At 43.3% G+C, this 16715-nt stretch overlaps 1 protein-coding gene across 1 annotated transcript in view; it reads left to right on the top strand.

Moving 5' to 3' along the window:
• Positions 1-16715, top strand: part of PLCB2 (phospholipase C beta 2) — a 46826-nt gene that overhangs the window by 18541 nt on the left and 11570 nt on the right. Inside the window, exons 7-23 of the mRNA XM_032189515.1 lie at positions 2096-2171; positions 2778-2878; positions 3562-3728; positions 3944-4090; positions 4403-4560; positions 6719-6801; positions 7200-7284; positions 8728-8899; positions 9857-9954; positions 10619-10715; positions 11334-11418; positions 11848-11972; positions 13033-13187; positions 13622-13786; positions 14881-14980; positions 15261-15365; positions 16364-16449. Coding sequence (XP_032045406.1) covers positions 2096-2171; positions 2778-2878; positions 3562-3728; positions 3944-4090; positions 4403-4560; positions 6719-6801; positions 7200-7284; positions 8728-8899; positions 9857-9954; positions 10619-10715; positions 11334-11418; positions 11848-11972; positions 13033-13187; positions 13622-13786; positions 14881-14980; positions 15261-15365; positions 16364-16449 — 2005 coding nt within the window. The remainder of the gene's footprint in view (positions 1-2095; positions 2172-2777; positions 2879-3561; positions 3729-3943; positions 4091-4402; positions 4561-6718; positions 6802-7199; positions 7285-8727; positions 8900-9856; positions 9955-10618; positions 10716-11333; positions 11419-11847; positions 11973-13032; positions 13188-13621; positions 13787-14880; positions 14981-15260; positions 15366-16363; positions 16450-16715) is intronic.

Genomic DNA, 16715 nt, shown 5'->3' on the forward strand with positions numbered 1-16715 from the left:
AGATAGCCTGAAGTAGGGATCCATTGCTTTCACTCCTGTTTTCATGTACGACTGCTATACCTATTCTCCCCTGGTGTAATCCCACTGCCTTCCATCTTCACTCTGCATGAAGGAAACAGCCTTTGAGGACAGACCACTGAGCCAATGTTAAAGCTGGCTCAAGTACAGGATAGGGTAGATTTGAGCTCAATGCCACAAGTATTGGCTTTGTTCATCAGGGTAGGGCTGCCATGAGAATAAGCCAATGCTGCTTTGCTGAAGCAAAGATGGACCTATTACTTCTCCGCTGCACTGCATGGCATAAATGTAGAATTGGTTTTGTGTCCCTCAGTATCTTCCCTAGTCAGATCACTCCATGGCTGACCCTGTGACTCCTTGATGTCGATTAACTCATAGACTAAAAAAAAGCTGCAATGCAGTGTTGAATTCCCTTTGAGGTACATAATTTATCTTTTGTTTTAAGAACAAGGACCTGCAGTGAGTGCATTCATGGGTATTCACGGGAAAGTTCTGAACCACTCTGTTTCTAAGCTTATGCTGTGTTACAGCGTCACAAGAGGCAAGTGCTAATCACCTGTAATAAATACACTACCTACTATGTGTTATATTGCATAACGATTCCACATTAAATCTGTGCTGGCTAAATGTGCTCCTGGATGGTTGATCATTATTCAACAATAAACATTTTTTGTTGTTTGTTTTCTAAACTACAAAACAGTAGAATTTCATTCTACCAGAAACCAGTGTACGCATCAAGGGGCTTTTAAAAATGTATAGCTCTTTAATGAATAACTCACACTAGGGAAAGAGTACTTTAAATTGATCTTTAAAATGCAAGCAAGGTAGCATTACTGTAGAGAGAAAGCAGCTTATTTTTCTGAAATAAGCTCAAAAAATGTCTGGTGCAGCCTGTACCCCTCTTCAATGCCCTGGTCTTTCTTTCTTGCAGAGTAGAAAAACAGACTTATGGTCTAAAGCATTAGTTGTTTAAAATGGTCTGGATTAAGAGCCAGATTTATAAAAATATTCAGCATTTCCAGGTGCAGGTGTATGCAAGGTTTTCAGAACTTCATATCAGATTTTTTTTTTTTAATTCCACATTTATTTGCCTTTCTCTTTTGACATTTAAATCCCTTTTGAAGCATAACAAGAGTGCTGCATTTTTTTGCCTTGCAAAGGGCTGCTCGAGAAACCAGCATGCACTGAGTTTGCATAAATCATCTGCAGCTCCAGTTGAGCACTTTTCCACCTGTCAACACGTTTGGCACTTTTTGTTCTCCTTTTTTGTCATTGAGCAGCTGTGATGCCAGGAGTGTAATAGACCTGACATTTAAATTTATCCACAGCAGAGACCTCATTGTTGTTGATTGGGATATTCTGAAATTAGGGAAAGCTCAGTTAATGTTAATTCCGTAATACAGCAGAGGCTGCTTTAAGCCAAAGGCTTGACCAGGTGAGTTCTACCCTGTAGACCAATACCCAGCTTTCTAAATTGAAGATGAGCTTTTTTTTTTTTTTTTTTTTTTTTCTTTTCCTCTGTAATGAGTTTGTTCCTTGAATTCACGGAAAGCCTTTGGTTTCCAGGACAGAAATTTTTGCCTTCTTCTAAACCAGCAAATATGCACAATGTTTGTTTGCTTATTTTGGAATATTGTCTTGACTACAAACTTATTGCTGGCTAGTGCCAGCTACTGCATTGGTAATGTCTTGTGGGAGGAAGTATGGGGAATTTGTAGCATGAGAACAGCTACCAAAGAGGGCACCTCCAAGAGATGTAGGCAAGGATAGCGAGTAATGATTTTAGGAGTAAGCTGACGCAGCTTAGTAACAAGGCTCTTCTAGATCCCTGTGCAAAAATATAGAACTTCTATATTAAGGCAGCAGTCAGAAAATCAACCATAGGCTTATAAGATCTGGTCCATCAGGTACTCTTGGAGAAACACTGCCTTCCTTCTTTGGTTCATGTCTTATTGTTGGTCTCCTTTGTTGTGCATTTTGAATGCCTTGCACTCTGGTTGCAGCTCCTAGCCACCCAAACCCAGGCTTTCTGACTTGACTCCTGTGGTGATAGTTTCTTTTTTCCCTGTCTGCTTAGTATTTTTCAGATGTTTCCTGCAGACAGGAAAAGGGTGGAAGCAGCATTAAGTGCTTGTCATCTTCCAAAAGGCAAGGTAAGGGTCTTACTAGGTACCCAAAGACCTCTCTAGCTTGAGAAAAATCTTTCTGACTACCCTGACTGTGATTCCCTTGGCTTTAAAAACTTCAGTCACCCAGATGCTCTTAAATTGCTTTGAAACCCTGTCCTTTTGCTAGCTACCTTGCCTTAACTGCAGGCCTGCTAAGATCAATTCTTACTGTTTGTAAAGCAATAGCACTTGCAGCTCTGTCACTTGCATTATGTGGCACAAGAAACAGCACATTCCCTTCTGCCTGTTTCACTGCTCTTTGAAGCAACAGGTCTCATGGTTACTCTTAGCACTTCTACCAACCTGCAGAGTACAATCTGGAACTCTAACAGTTCCTGTCAGTTCACCACGCACTAGTCTTATATCATCACACAAGAGGCACCAAGGGACAGTTTAAATAACTGTCTGTTCTGAAGTAGGCCATTATAATGTTTCTCCACTCCATCTCCTCTTTCCTAAACACCTTGCTAGATGTTCCAGTTGCTTATTTGCCTTTTCACAATTGAGTGCTGGACTGGGGGTGTTGAGTGTTAACAGAGGTGAAAACCATCATGGGTTAATGGTACTGACACGTCCTTCTTTCATTCTCAGAATGATGCCATCAATCCAGAGGACTTTCCTGAGACTGTGTATAAAACTTTCCTCATGAATCTGTGTCCACGGCCTGAGATTGATGAGATATTTACCTCACAGTAAGTTTCCCTCAAGCCACATAAAAGGATTTGATCTCTTGTGGCAAAAGATAGGCAAAAAGGTGGGGAGAGGGGTTGCTACATTTATTATTTGGCTGCTCTCAAGCCTGCCTATAAAGGCAGGTACCCATGTCACAAAACAGTGCCAGTGCACTTTACTCTTCCACTGACAACCCTGATAAAAGGGATCAGGTGTCACTGTGCTGCATGGGCTCTAAATAGTCACTATCGGAAGGGCTGATTCCAGGTCAACACTAGATCGTGCTAATGTGATACTGCTTTTGGCTAGCCTTAGACAAGACCATGTACAGCATTAGAACCACAGAGCTTTGCCAGTAGCTAGTGAATTCTTTTCAAGTAGCTAAACCTGTGGATTCTTAAATGGACTTAATTTCTATTCAATGTGTTCTGAAATTACCTTTAGAGTTCAAGTCAGAAGCTCAAATTATGCCGCCTTCTTCCATTATACAACCTCTTAACAGTAGCACATTAGTTAGGAAGAATATAAAAGAAGAAAAATAGCCACAGAGAGAAGCATCTTTTACAGGAAGGAACGCAGACAGAACATTGGGCCCAGAGAACTGGGTGCCCATTGCTAACCTGGGCAAGGACCAATCTCTTGTGAAGTTTTCTTAGTAGTATACATGCCTTACCTCTGCTCCCCTATAATTCTCTCCCCTTAGCCATTTAAAAGCAAAACCCTACATGACCAAGGAACACTTGGCAAAGTTCATCAACAAGAAGCAGCGAGACTCTCGCCTCAATGACATCCTTTTCCCACCAGCAAAACCTGAGCAGGTGCAGAGCCTGATAGAGAAATATGAGCCCAGTGGGATTAACATCCAAAGAGGTGAGTTTTGCTCGGCCCGTAGGTCTTGTTTTTATGTCATGTCCTGCTGTCAAGGTAGCATGAAAATAGTAGAGGATCTCACACCTTCTGCTATCCTGGCTTTCCCAGGGGAACAACCAGCCTGATTCTCACAAACCTCTGTGTTGCAGTGCACTGGGACGAGGTGCCAGAACTATTTTGTTTCAGTACCATTAACATCTTTGTTCTCTATGTAGGGCAGTTGTCTCCAGAGGGGATGGTCTGGTTTCTCTGTGGCCCTGAGAACAATGTGATAGCGCTGGATAAATTGGTGCTGTACCAGGACATGACGCAGCCACTCTCACACTACTTCATCAATTCATCACACAACACATATTTAACAGGTATGGGCAGTTCCAGAATCTGCTTCAGCTCCAGCAGGTATGTACCATCACCAGGGATGGATGAATGATCCTGACAATTAATCAGGCAGGTGCATCTACCCTGAAGTTTGGAGGGCTGAGGGCTGTAAAGCACAGTAAGGGGCTTGACACTTAAATGCTGTGTAAGAAGAAATGTCACCCTGTTACCTAAAATGTCTTGTCATTCTGCCATGCACACCTGCTCAAAGACAGCAGAGTTCTGTTGCTCTAGTTTATGCAGAAAGTGTCCCACATGAATAGCTAAAGAGCCTCCCTGCCTGTGCTCTCCTGCAGCTGGTCAGTTTTCTGGTATCTCGTCTCCTGAAATGTATCGCCAGACACTGCTGGCTGGCTGTCGTTGCGTAGAGCTGGATTGCTGGAAGGGCCGTCCCCCAGATGAGGAGCCGATCATCACTCATGGATTCACCATGACAACTGAGATCCTCTTCAAGGTACAGAAAGAATCTTCTCCTCACTTTTAGTCCTGCTTGGTTTTAAACTGATCTCAGCTCGAGGAGGCTAGCTGACCGAGGTAACAGTCAACTGCATGGGCTGAGGGCAAAAATGTTTGAGAGGGAAAGACTGATGGCAAAGTGAATGAATGTGTAGGTAGAATGAAAGATGAGCAAATATGCAATAGGCTGGAGTTTGCATACATTTTTGGAGCGGGAGGACCACCAGAGAAGTTGTTAGCTGGATGAAGATGAAGGAATGACTGAAACGCAGGCAGTCAAGTAAAAGTGATGGAGAGACAGTTGAGTAGGTGTGCCTGCATACACGCAGTTGTGTAGCAAGATGGACGTATGGATAGAAAGTTGCGTGAGGATGGTGGATTTTATGGATGGATGCAAGTCGGAGAAACAATCAAGGTGGCTTTTAGAAAACAAATGTTTAAAATGAGTTCATTTTCTAACTGTTCTACAGCAGGTTTGTGTGTTTTACAGTCTCAGATAGCGGTGCTTTGGAGGAAAAAGTTCTAATTACTTCCTAATTACATGACTGTGTGGAATGTGTTCAGGGGAACAACTGCTCTCTAGCATGCTGGGCAGACGTATTCCCCAAGGATTTAGCTGCCAGGCTTCAGAAGCACAGTCCAAAGCCTACTTCTCCCTTGAAAATTTAGGGTATTTAACCACAGAAGTTACAAACATCAATGCACCAGTTAAAAATCAATGCACCACGCTTATTTTTTCTGCCCTCATTTATAGAGCAGCTGCCAAAAGGCAGAGTCACTCTTTATTATTTTTTGTCTTTATTCTTATTCCCTATCTTCCCCCAGTTCCCACACTTCACTAGTACTAAAATATTTATGTGTGGGGGGAAAAAAACACCACAACCTTAGTAATGATCAGAGGTATTGTCTTATTCAGTGTCAGTAATTTCCCAAATCCTGTAATAGCACTGCTGCATTTTGCACAGCAGTTCACTACAGATAGGAGAAATAATGACAGCTGTAGCTGCTGTAATTGCAGAGTTCTGCTAAAACATGTGACTGTACCTCAAGGAAATTATAACCTGTTAACATATGCCCAGGTTTTAGTTTTACATAATGTGTAGATGTTTCCCTCCACACCTCTATCCATTTTTCTGCCATTGCCTGTGGCCTTTTAGCAGCTGCTTTTGTAGTTTCTCCTCCTCTGAACCTTGAAGGTTTCTTGGGCAGAGTCCAAGTGGTCCATGGAGGAGCTGCTGGGGGCAGCACCCCTCAGTGCTAAAATCACTGCTGAAACAGGATTTGGGGGGGCCGTAGGGGACTGCTTAATTGTTTGGGGAATATTTTTTAAGGAGGAAGGAGGTTGCCCAGGTTGAGGTCATGGTGCTAACCCTGGCCTTGTTTAATTTGCAGCCTGTGTGTCATAGTGCAGTATGCCATGGACTGTGTGAAGTTAGTGCACAAACACACCAGACTAAAAGCTGGGAGGTAATTGCAGAGGAACAAATGATGTTTCTTTACCATGTCAATTAGCAGCACCAGGGAAGAAAATAGTGGAAAGTTTGTGGCAGCTTAACAGGGACTTGAGGGAAATACGATTATTTTTTCATCATTAATGCTGGGAATGTTTCCATGGTATTTGCATTTGAAATGTCAGCGCTGCTGGTGACTGAACATTCCAGTTTTCTCTGCTGCTAGACAGAAGAATTTTATGAGCAGGTGAAATGATAGAAAATTGGACAGGTTCAGAGGTAAATGTAACTTAGGTTTGAGGCAGTTTAATCTGGTGCTGTGTATACCTTTCTCTACCAATTGGAAGTGCATCTGGCAGTGACTTGCCTCTCTTGCTAGATATCCTGTCATTTCTGGATACATTAAGCCATGTAAGGAAAAAAACAACTGAGTTTCAGGTCTTCAATTTCATGTTTATGCAAACTATTGACTTCAGCTGTGTGAAAGAGAATTATAGGGCTTTAAGGTTGGAGCTGGAAATCTGGACAGCTATGAAAGAGAAGACATCTCTCACTTTCTTGCCAGAGAAGTTTAGTTACATTAAAAAGAACCCCCTGACAAGGATGAGTGTGGAGATCTGAAACTTGGGGATTAGTTTAGTGGGGAGATGGATATGCTATTAGTGATTGCTGATCTCATCTCTGTGACCATTCTCTCTCCTTTAGGATGCAATCGAGGCCATTGCAGAAAGTGCTTTTAAAACATCTCTCTACCCTGTCATCCTGTCCTTTGAGAACCACGTGGACTCGTGAGTGTCTGGTGATTGGGGACCAAATGTGGGAGAATTGTGTTCTCTGTTGTCCAGAGCAGACAGGCAAGGGCTCCTTGGTTTCAAGTGAGTGCCTGAGCTGACATGAAACACTGTTAGAGGTTTTTGCATCAATTGAAAGGGGGTCAGAGCCAAAAGGTGAGACGTAAACTGCAGAGTGAGTGCAACCACAAGTGTGTAACCTTTTAACTTGGTGTGGCAGAGTATGAAAAAATGAGAAGCCTGGGAAGGGATTTCAGGATACGTGTATTTGTGAGAAGGCAAGCGATGGTTTTCTGGGTAGAGTTTTGTGGATCTCAAGATGGTTGCTCATGCTAGGCTCTGGATTTGGGCATCTGTTCTCCTGTTCATTCCTGTTTTCTCTCGTTGTATACTAGGCCCAAGCAGCAGGCAAAGATGGCTGAGTACTGCCGAACCATATTCGGAGACATGCTGCTGACAGAGCCACTGGAAAAATACCCAGTAAGTGGAAGTTGGGGAAGGAGGTTAAAGAACTTGGATTAGTGGAGAGGTCTTTCTGAAAAAGCAGTCAGTCCTGGTGCTAGGAGATGCCACAACACATAGAAGGACAGTGACAAAGATAGGGTGCAGCAGGTAAATGAGCTTGGTTCATAGTGGAGAGCAACACGGAAAGAGGAGGGAAGACCTTGCAGTCACAGAGGTTTTTCTAAGTGTTTGCCTGATTCTGTTCTTAATGCACTGTCACCTGAATGACTTTGGAAACTGAGCTCTAGGTGATCAAGCTATACTGGTTGTACGAAGGTGAGTTAGTGTATTTTCGTACATGGTATAGTTTCAGATCTGTCTGCCAGCAATTGCTTTGGAAAGAAACAGGAACAAGGGCTTAGCAGCATTTCAGACTCTTCCTACCAATGCTTCTAAATCCCTGTTCACACCCTGGAAATATCCCCTTGTGGGCATAGATGGACAGGTCAGTGACATGCGTAACTTTACGCTTAGAATAGCTGAATAAAGCTCCTGCTCTGCTTGACCCTAGTCAACAGCTTGTGCAAGCACGTATTGTTGTGGAGAAGGTGGTGTTTTCAGTGATCCTTATGCACAGCACTACTTCAGTTGCCTTAAGAATGGATAGTGATTTACAAATAATGGGCAGTGCCTGTGTTCTGCAAAGTATGAGGCAATTCCTTTTTGTTAAATAGGGGAGAGGGGAGTTAAAACACCTAGTCCAAGCATCTGCCTTTAGCACTGAGATCAGAAGAGCTGAAAAGAAGCAGTGAGCGAATTGCCAGTTGCCCCCTGTTCAGACTCATGTCTTTGTCCAGGCAATGGGGAGAAACTGGGGGGGGGGGGGGGGGGGAAGAGAGAACCAGATAAGGGTGATTCTATTAGCTAAATTATTAATAGGCCTGTTGCTATCTGTACGGGGAGTGTAGGTCTAGAAGCACAGTCTGAGTCACACATCCTTGTATGACACACACAAACCCACCTACTTCAGGATTTTTCTTTTCAAATCTGCCTTAGGCAGAGAGTTTAAATATGGCGTGAGTGCTGATCTAGGACTGAGGCTCTGGGATAATGAGAGAAGTAGGTGGCATTTGAAAGCCAGAGGTGTGTGGATGCCTCCAGGGCATGTAGATGGTTTTTTAGCTGTGGTGCAGGATGGGTGGCTGGAAACAGCATGCACAAGCAGCAGAACTTGAAAGGACTGAAAGGTACAAAATGCCAGTGTGAAACTGACATCAGGAAAGTGAAGTCTTAGGAAAAATCTGCATAGATATAGTAGGATGAGCCAGCAGATAGAAAAATTAAATTATACAGTGGGTGAGAGATGTTTCCATGCACCAGTAAATGGCCAGAGGAATGGCACTGGGAGGGACAGGACTGCTGAGTGTTTCAAGTTCTATCTTTGAGATGAAAGTTCAGTATGAAGTTTCTCTGTTGCAGCTGAAGCCAGGAGTTCCCCTGCCAAGTCCTAAGGATCTCTTAGGGAAAATCTTGATTAAGAACAAAAAGAAACAATCTGTATCTGGGAAGAGGCAGAATTCTTTGAAGAAAGGGAGGAATGTGGAACCAGAACTCATTGGGCAGCCAGCCCCTATGGATGCTGAAGATACTGGTATGTCTAAAGGGGAAAACGGGACTATTATAGCTAGATGAGCAAGTCTGGCCTGCTGGAGACCTTCTAAATCGCCCAATACTAGCTTGAGGCAAGCCGATACCAGTCATTCATTCAGGTATCTCACGAAGTATAAGCTTGGAAGGTATGTTAAATCTTCAGATGCTTCATTCCAACCCAAAAGAGACAACCAACTTAATTCCCTGACCATCAGTCAGTTCTGCCTACTCTGAGGCATATGGCTGCATGGGTTGGTAATTCATTGATACACAAATGAACATGTTGTTTTTGTGGAAGAGTGCAGAACTTCTTACCACCGGTAGCTCTCTGATAACTACAAATTCACCTTAGAATAATGGAATCATAGAACAGTTTGGGTTGGAAAGGATCATCTACCTCTACCTGGTGAGAATGAGGTCCAGCTTAGCATCTCTCATTACTGGTCCTCACATTGAGGTTCTTGAAGGTCTATAAGACATTCAGACCCTACTCTCCTCCCATCCTCCTCCTCCCAAGGTCATCATTTCTTGGACTCAGGTAGAGAGTTCTACCAATGGTACAACAGTGAATTTTACAGTCCCTGTCATGGCAGGAGCTCATGAAGTCTTATGAAGACAAGATGTGCACTCCTACAGAGGAGCTAGAAATCAGACATTCAGTCCCACAAATGTGTGTGACCTTGGTGGGGAAAACAGCATTGTGATCATCGCTTTTGGGAGGCCTGCAGGAAGAATGACTTGGTCTCTTGGGTGTGTTAGTCCAGTTTGGCCTATTCATACTTGGATTTTGCTAATAATGATATGATATTCCACTCTTGCTCCTGTGATGTGATTGTGAGGTTTTGTAGAGTTCTTCCCTGTCAGCAGAGTTAGAGCCGGAGGCTGTGTGAGCAGCCACAATGTCTTGTCTCCATGTGCTACTGGCTAAGTACTACTGATGTGGGCTGTGTGCGCTTAGTTTGGGCAGGCGATGTGGCTGAAGAGGAACCAGAGGAAGAGGATGAGCAGCTGGGAAACCTGGATGAAGAGGAAATTAAAAAGATGCAGTCAGATGAGGTACTGTCACTACTGTCTCTCTTCCTTTTCTGTGGTTTTATTTTCTTTTTCGGGCCTGACCACACTGAATGGAGATTAATTCCAGAATGCAAAGGGAAGTGAACCTGTGCTATGACAAGTATACATAGAGGATATAGCTGAAGAGGTATAATTTCTGACTCTGATATTCTGCATGATTTGGTGATAAATATCTGCCTTCAGGGTGTTTAGAGAGGCTCAGCCTTAGTGTGATAAAAGTTGTTACAGAAACATGAAGTGCTGCTGCAGAAGAGGGAAGAAGCAGATCAGCAATGCCTTGAATAGAAGAGATCTGTTTCCCATTTCCTTCTCCCTAGTATCACTCATAAGAGGCAAAAAATGTCCCAGGTTTGTCCCAGAGTCCATGCTTTGAGAGGTTAAAGAGGTCCTAGACTTCTTATGTACTGATACCTTTCTGTATGTCTTGGTTTCAGTTTTTGCCAAGCTACCCAGAAATTCAGTGTGCCCTTGACAATGCTGCCCACAATGTAATTGTTAGATCAGGAAGCCAAAGAAACTGGTGTGCTTTGGTCAGGGCAGCCATTGGCGCTCATTGCATGTGAAGCCCAGGTGTGTTTTGTTTCACCTCTGGAAAAGGTTTCATCTGTCTTCTCTAATGTGTTTTTTCTATTTTTTTTCTGCCTAGGGCACCGCTGGTTTGGAAGTGACAGCGTATGAGGAAATGTCCAGCCTAGTTAATTACATACAGCCTATCAAATTTGACTCCTTTGAAGTCTCTGCCCGTAAGTTATATTCAGTTCTTTCAGGATCCTGAGTATTTCCATTTGACCAGGAGAACACGGCTTTCAAATGCTGCTGTTCTCCACTTTCTTTTGTGACTTGCTTGAACCTATTTCCTGCCATTTTCTCTCTCTCCCACAACATATGTACAATACAAACACTCTCCTTCTGTCCTTCTCCTTGTAGTAAGGAATTGATAAGGAAAAGACAACGATATGTCAGATACTGCTCTGTTACATCAGTGAAAATGAAAAGCAGCAGCTTAAGGCTAATGACATCTATGTGATCTTGCTTTGCTGCTTCTGAGGGCAGGATTCAGCCCAGCTTTTCTTAATGTATGAAACTGGCCTTCTTCTTCTGTGGTGATTAGGATCCTGGCTGGTTACAGAGAAATATCTGAAATGCTGCAAATGCATGCAATTTCTTTGTACACGATAGGGTCCTCCAAACTGTCACCACATCTGGACCAGAGAAAGGTAAATTGCCTTGATAGAAACCAGTAGCTGGAAGAAAGTGGTGATAAACAGGTTGAGTGCTTCTTGAGCCCATTGGTCCCCACACACAGAATTGGGAGCTGCGTGCTTCCTATGTCTAAACACTTTCTTATTTCCTGTTTCTAGAGAAGAACCGGAGTTATGTCATCTCTTCCTTCACGGAACTGAAGGCTTATGATCTGCTAACCAAGTTCCCTATGCAGTTTGTAGAGTATCCTTTTGGTAATGTTTGCCCATGGTAGTTGGTGGTATGGAGCATGGGAGCTAATATGAAGCTTGAGTTAAGGCTAAGATATGTCCAACTGGCTTTCTGGTTTCAGGACCTGGTAAGCTCTTCATCAAAGGTATGAAGAGTGCAGGTGCTAGAGATATGGGATCTTCCAGGGTGTGCTGGGGGGCTGTTCACAGAGATTCCTGACAGATTCTTGTATCCTGGTGTAGTAAAAGCCAAGACTGTCAGCTGTTTGCTTTTAAACAGAAAGGGATGTGGGAAAGGAGCCTGTTGTTGCGTGGGCCTCTCTTTTTAGAAGGCTGTGAGCATTCGTAGAAGAGCTTAAACAACTCTTTAATCTGAATACACGAGCTAGCCCCAGGGTACATAAGGAGTGCTCCAGACTTGTTTCCAATAGAGCAAATGTAGATACAACAAGCGACAGATGAGCCGGATTTACCCCAAAGGCACCCGGATGGACTCCTCTAATTACATGCCCCAGATGTTCTGGAATGTTGGCTGTCAGATGGTGGCACTGAACTTCCAGACTATGGGTGAGTGTCGCATTGTCCTCCAGCTTCTTAGTGGGTAAGGCTGTGTGCTCATGTTCATTGTCTCTTCCTTCACTGCTATTTCCTATGGCCACTGTTTCCCTGAATGCATTTACTCTGTGTGCCTTGTTCCCAAAGTGTTGCTCTTCTGCCTGAGTCTCCCTCAGACCAAAAGCACTTTTCTAGGCCTGGCACAAACCTGGCATGCAGTGCCTGTGATGCCTGTCCTACATATTTGTGCATGCACACATACATGGGCTTGCTGTCATCCAGTATCTGGGTACCATCTCTGGCTGTTCTGTAACATGATGTCAGAGTAAATAACTTGTATGGATGCACCAGAAGCTCCTGCCTCCTCTAAGCTGCATCCTCTTTTACAAGGCAGCAGGCATAGCTCCATCTGGCTACAGGACTGGACTGTCTGTCCTATTATTTCCAGTATACTGACCTGGGCAGGAAAGAAAGGCCATTCCTTGCTGTACAACCAGCATAAGAAAGAGACGTAGAAAAGCCTCCAGATAATGGTGTTCTTTACTGTTCTTCCTTCTTTGCTATCTCATGTATAAAGAGTGTAAGAGACTTCATAGGATCAGTAGGAGAAAAAAACCGATTTACTTAAAAAGGGAGAGTGATAGATTGGTTACAAAGAGTGTATCTTACTGAAGACAGATGCAGAAGCCACAAGACGCTGTCCACAAGACAATAAGTAGCAGAGGAGATGGACTGAGAGGAGGCCCAAAATGACAGGAGGAAGGAGTAGAGACAACTATTTACTTCACACTCAAAATAGTGGGTACTTCTTAGAGTAGGTTTTAATTTAGTTCTACCCATGATTTATGGTGCAATCATAAGCAAACCACTTTACCTTTCTTATAACAGCTGCTGCAATATTTTTCCCTGTAGGGTGCTGAGAGGCTTAATTAGTTTTTGAAAGGACTTTATGAACCCTTGGCTAGCACAAACTATAAAAGTACAGCATCTTTCAGCTCATGCGTACTACACAAGACATCTGATGAGGTCCCACAGTAATTTTTCTCATTGTTCTCCTCTGTTTGTACCTCAGATGTCCCCATGCAGCAGAACATGGCTCTGTTTGAGTTCAATGGCCAGTGTGGCTATCTGCTCAAGCATGAATTCATGCGGCGTCCAGACAAGCCATTTGACCCTTTCTCTGTGGACCGCATTGACGTGCTGGTGGCAAGTACCCTGTCTGTCACGGCAAGTACAAACCGTGGTGCTGTTCCTCCCCTGACAGCCATTTGCTGTCACCACGTGTATAACTGGCATGTATGTCCCCTCTATTTATTACCCAGTAGGGTTCTTAGTGGCAAATGAACCCAGAGAGTCCTGTGGGAGAGTGTTACCATGGCAACTCCCAGTCTTTTCACTATATCAAATTAATCATAATCACATGAAAATGGAAAATTAGCATCTGCCACGCAAAGAAGCCAAGGCTGTGATGATGGGGAGGGAGGAGGTTGGAAGAAGTGTTGAAGCAAGAAACACGGGCGACGAAAAGCCTAATGTGGATTGGAAGCTGCAGCAGAAAAGATGTTTGGGGCTGGAGGGGGCCTTAAAGGGTGAAAGTATGGGTGGGTTCTTTTGTTTTATTCTTTTCAGCAGTTGCTAATTATGTTTCTGCTTGTTTCTAGATACTTTCTGGTCAGTTCCTCTCAGACCGTAGTGTGAAGACATATGTGGAAGTAGAGCTGTTTGGGTTGCCACGGGACACAAAACGCAAATACAGAACCAAACTGACCTCCACTGCCAATTCCATTAACCCTGTATGGAAAGAGGAGCCTTTTGTTTTTGAAAAGGTAGTATCATTTTATTGTCATTTAGATGGAGAATCTTTACAGATCCTGTTGGTCACAAGCACTGCTTTGAGAGGTCAATGACAACAGAAGGGACTCTCTTCTGGAGATCTCAGTCATCAGCTTTAGACACACCGAGGCATTATTACGTGTTGCACCCTCAGATAATACCCAAATAATGTTGTCCAAAACAACTCCCCATGAAGATTTCCAGGTATGGATAAGGGGAGCTGTGAACATTTCTGGCAATAACAGGCATCAAGAATCTCCCCTTTGTGAAACACTTTAGACTGAATTCACTAATCAGCTTTGAAGACTTCAAGCATGAAAGGAACTGAATGTCTGTGGTTAAACTGTGAATCTGGTGCAGATGTACAGGACAAGTAATGGGACCAGCAGGAGGTTTTCAGCTGTGCCAGATTACAGAAAGCTGCCTTGTTTGTCTTCAAGAATTCAGTGGTCACTGGTTCAGTTATAGGGCATGGGGGGAGGTTAAGTCAAGGGTGATAGTAAGCTCTGGCCTTTCTGCTGTAAGTTACAAAGGCAAAATACGTGTTACACAATTCATCTCTGTCAAGCACGCTGTGAAATAGCAGATATTTTCAGCCTACTTGGGATGTGGTAGATAAATATTATCCTTGTTTCAGAAAACACTTTTCAAGCTACAGTTTTGACAGAATAATTTTTAGTTCATTTTATGGCAGAAGGAAATGGGGGAGGCTGATGAAGCAACTCTTATGGCAAAGTTACCAAGCTTGCTAAATTATCCTTCCAAGTTCATTTCCTTCTCTGGCGAATTGCTTTGTGGAAATGCTAGTTCAGTGGATTTATTGCACAGTTCTTTCTTTAGGCAGCCTGCCCTCCTGAAGTCTCTCCTCTGAGATGCCTGTGTTTTGTGGAGTTTTTGTAAATTCAGTTATGTCTGTGACAAACTGCAGCCTTAAATTACAAGGTGTGGAAACAGACGATGACTTTCCTGGAGAGATGGCTTTGTTTTGTTGGAAGTAGAAGAGAGTAAAGTTCTACCTAGTGAACCCAATATGCTACTAGAGATCAGAACATAGTTGCCTTACTCTGTTTTGTTTTGTTTTCCTTAGATCATGATGCCTGAGCTGGCATCTCTAAAAATTGTGGCTTATGAAGAAGGAGGGAAGTTCATTGGTCATCGTGTCATTCCCATTATTGCAGTGCACTCAGGTAAATTTTGTGGAAATCCCTTCAACTTTTGTAACCTTGAGATCTATCCATTTGAAGTTGGTGAAGAAAATATGGACATCTGCTAATTTTGTTAATTAATCTCTGATGTAGAATATACCTGTAGGCAGTGGTGCCTTCAATTCATCCTATTAAAGCCTTGGTTTAATGCCTTAATATATTCACAATGCCCTCCTGTAGACAGATACTCTTACTGTTGGAGTACACAGATGAGAAGGGAGAGAGATTGGGTCAGCTTACCTCTTCTGCTTTCTGTTTTCAGGCTATCACCATGTTTGTCTCCGCAGTGAAAGCAACATGCCACTCACTATGCCTTCTCTATTTGTGTACCTGGAAGTAAAGGATTATGTTCCTGATGCTTGGGCAGGTAGTATGCATTAGTGTGTGTGTGTGTGGGGGGGGGGTTGTTCCGATCTTCTGCTCTCAAATCTGGAAGCATTTTTCCAGCTGTGGAGGTGCTTTCCCACTGCACCCTTAATTCCTTGTCAGAGTGGGACTTGAGCACATACCATCATCCTGTCATACCCTTGCTTTTAGCTGAAGAGAGGTGGCCACTTGTGCTGTTATTGTGACCTGTTCCCTGTGTGGACCATGGTGCACATACTACATTTGCACAGTGGCACAGAGCAGTTTCCAAGTGCAGAGGTGACTGTGAGGGACTGGCAGCAATAGGGTTTTACAGAAAGGGTTGTGCAGGAAGCACAGGAGAGAAGTTCCTCCCTGTATGAAGAGAGGGGAGGTTTTTGCTGGTACTGGAATACAGAGATCTTCCTTTAAAAAGGGAATGGTCAAAGAGAGATTGAGAAATAAATGAGGAAAACAACCCCCTGGAGGTATTAACAGGAAAGCCTTTTAACAATCATGAACAAAGCCATGCAGAATTTTGATGGCATCAGCCACAGAAGTTCTTGTGAATACTTTGGTTTTAACTGCAGGCATCTTGTGTTTGCTCTCTCCTTCTCTGTGTTCATATACAGGAACATTATTCATGGGGGAAATCAAGTGAAATTGATGGTTTTAACACAGATTCATAAGAAATATCAGTTTTATACAGGATTGAACTAGGGTTGGAGTAGGGAAGTGTGCAAGCTGGCAGTCTTAGCCTTTGGAGCTTTTGGGAGTAATACACTCTTCTCAGCTCCTTATAGTTGGCTGTAAACATCAGTTGTGAGCCATCACTGTAGAATAGGACTGAGGTAAAGACAGTCCCCTCCCTCTGTGATGTCAGAGAGAAACTTGTTACAAGTAGAAAATACAAAATATCCCTTCTCCACAATTTCCCAATTTAGGCCAGACAGGGCAAGAAAAAGTGGAGTACAGCGAGTTATTTGATAATCCAAGCAAAGACCTCCTTTTTGTTTCTAGATCTGACTATTGCTCTATCCAACCCGATTAAGTTCTTCAGTCTGCAAGATAAGAAGTCAGTTAAGCTAAAAGATGGCTCAGTGGAGGTAAGTTTCCCCAAGTTCTGTCATAGTCTAAAATATGCTGTGTGAATTCAGCCTGAAATAGAGGGGCTGCCAACAGGATTTCCACTAACCTGGAACAAGGCTGTCTAATTTGTTGTTCCTAGCCAGAGGCAGGCAGAGAACTACCCTCAGTATAGAAGTGGAAAGTGTCTGAGACTAACAGCAGTGGGAGAAACTTCAGAGGCGGTTTCATACATTGCTACAGTTTCTTTTGTCTTAGTTCTCTGAGGTTAATACCACTGCCAGTG

This window comes from Aythya fuligula, chromosome 5 (assembly GCF_009819795.1).
Source record: "Aythya fuligula isolate bAytFul2 chromosome 5, bAytFul2.pri, whole genome shotgun sequence".
NCBI lineage: Eukaryota > Metazoa > Chordata > Aves > Anseriformes > Anatidae > Aythya > Aythya fuligula.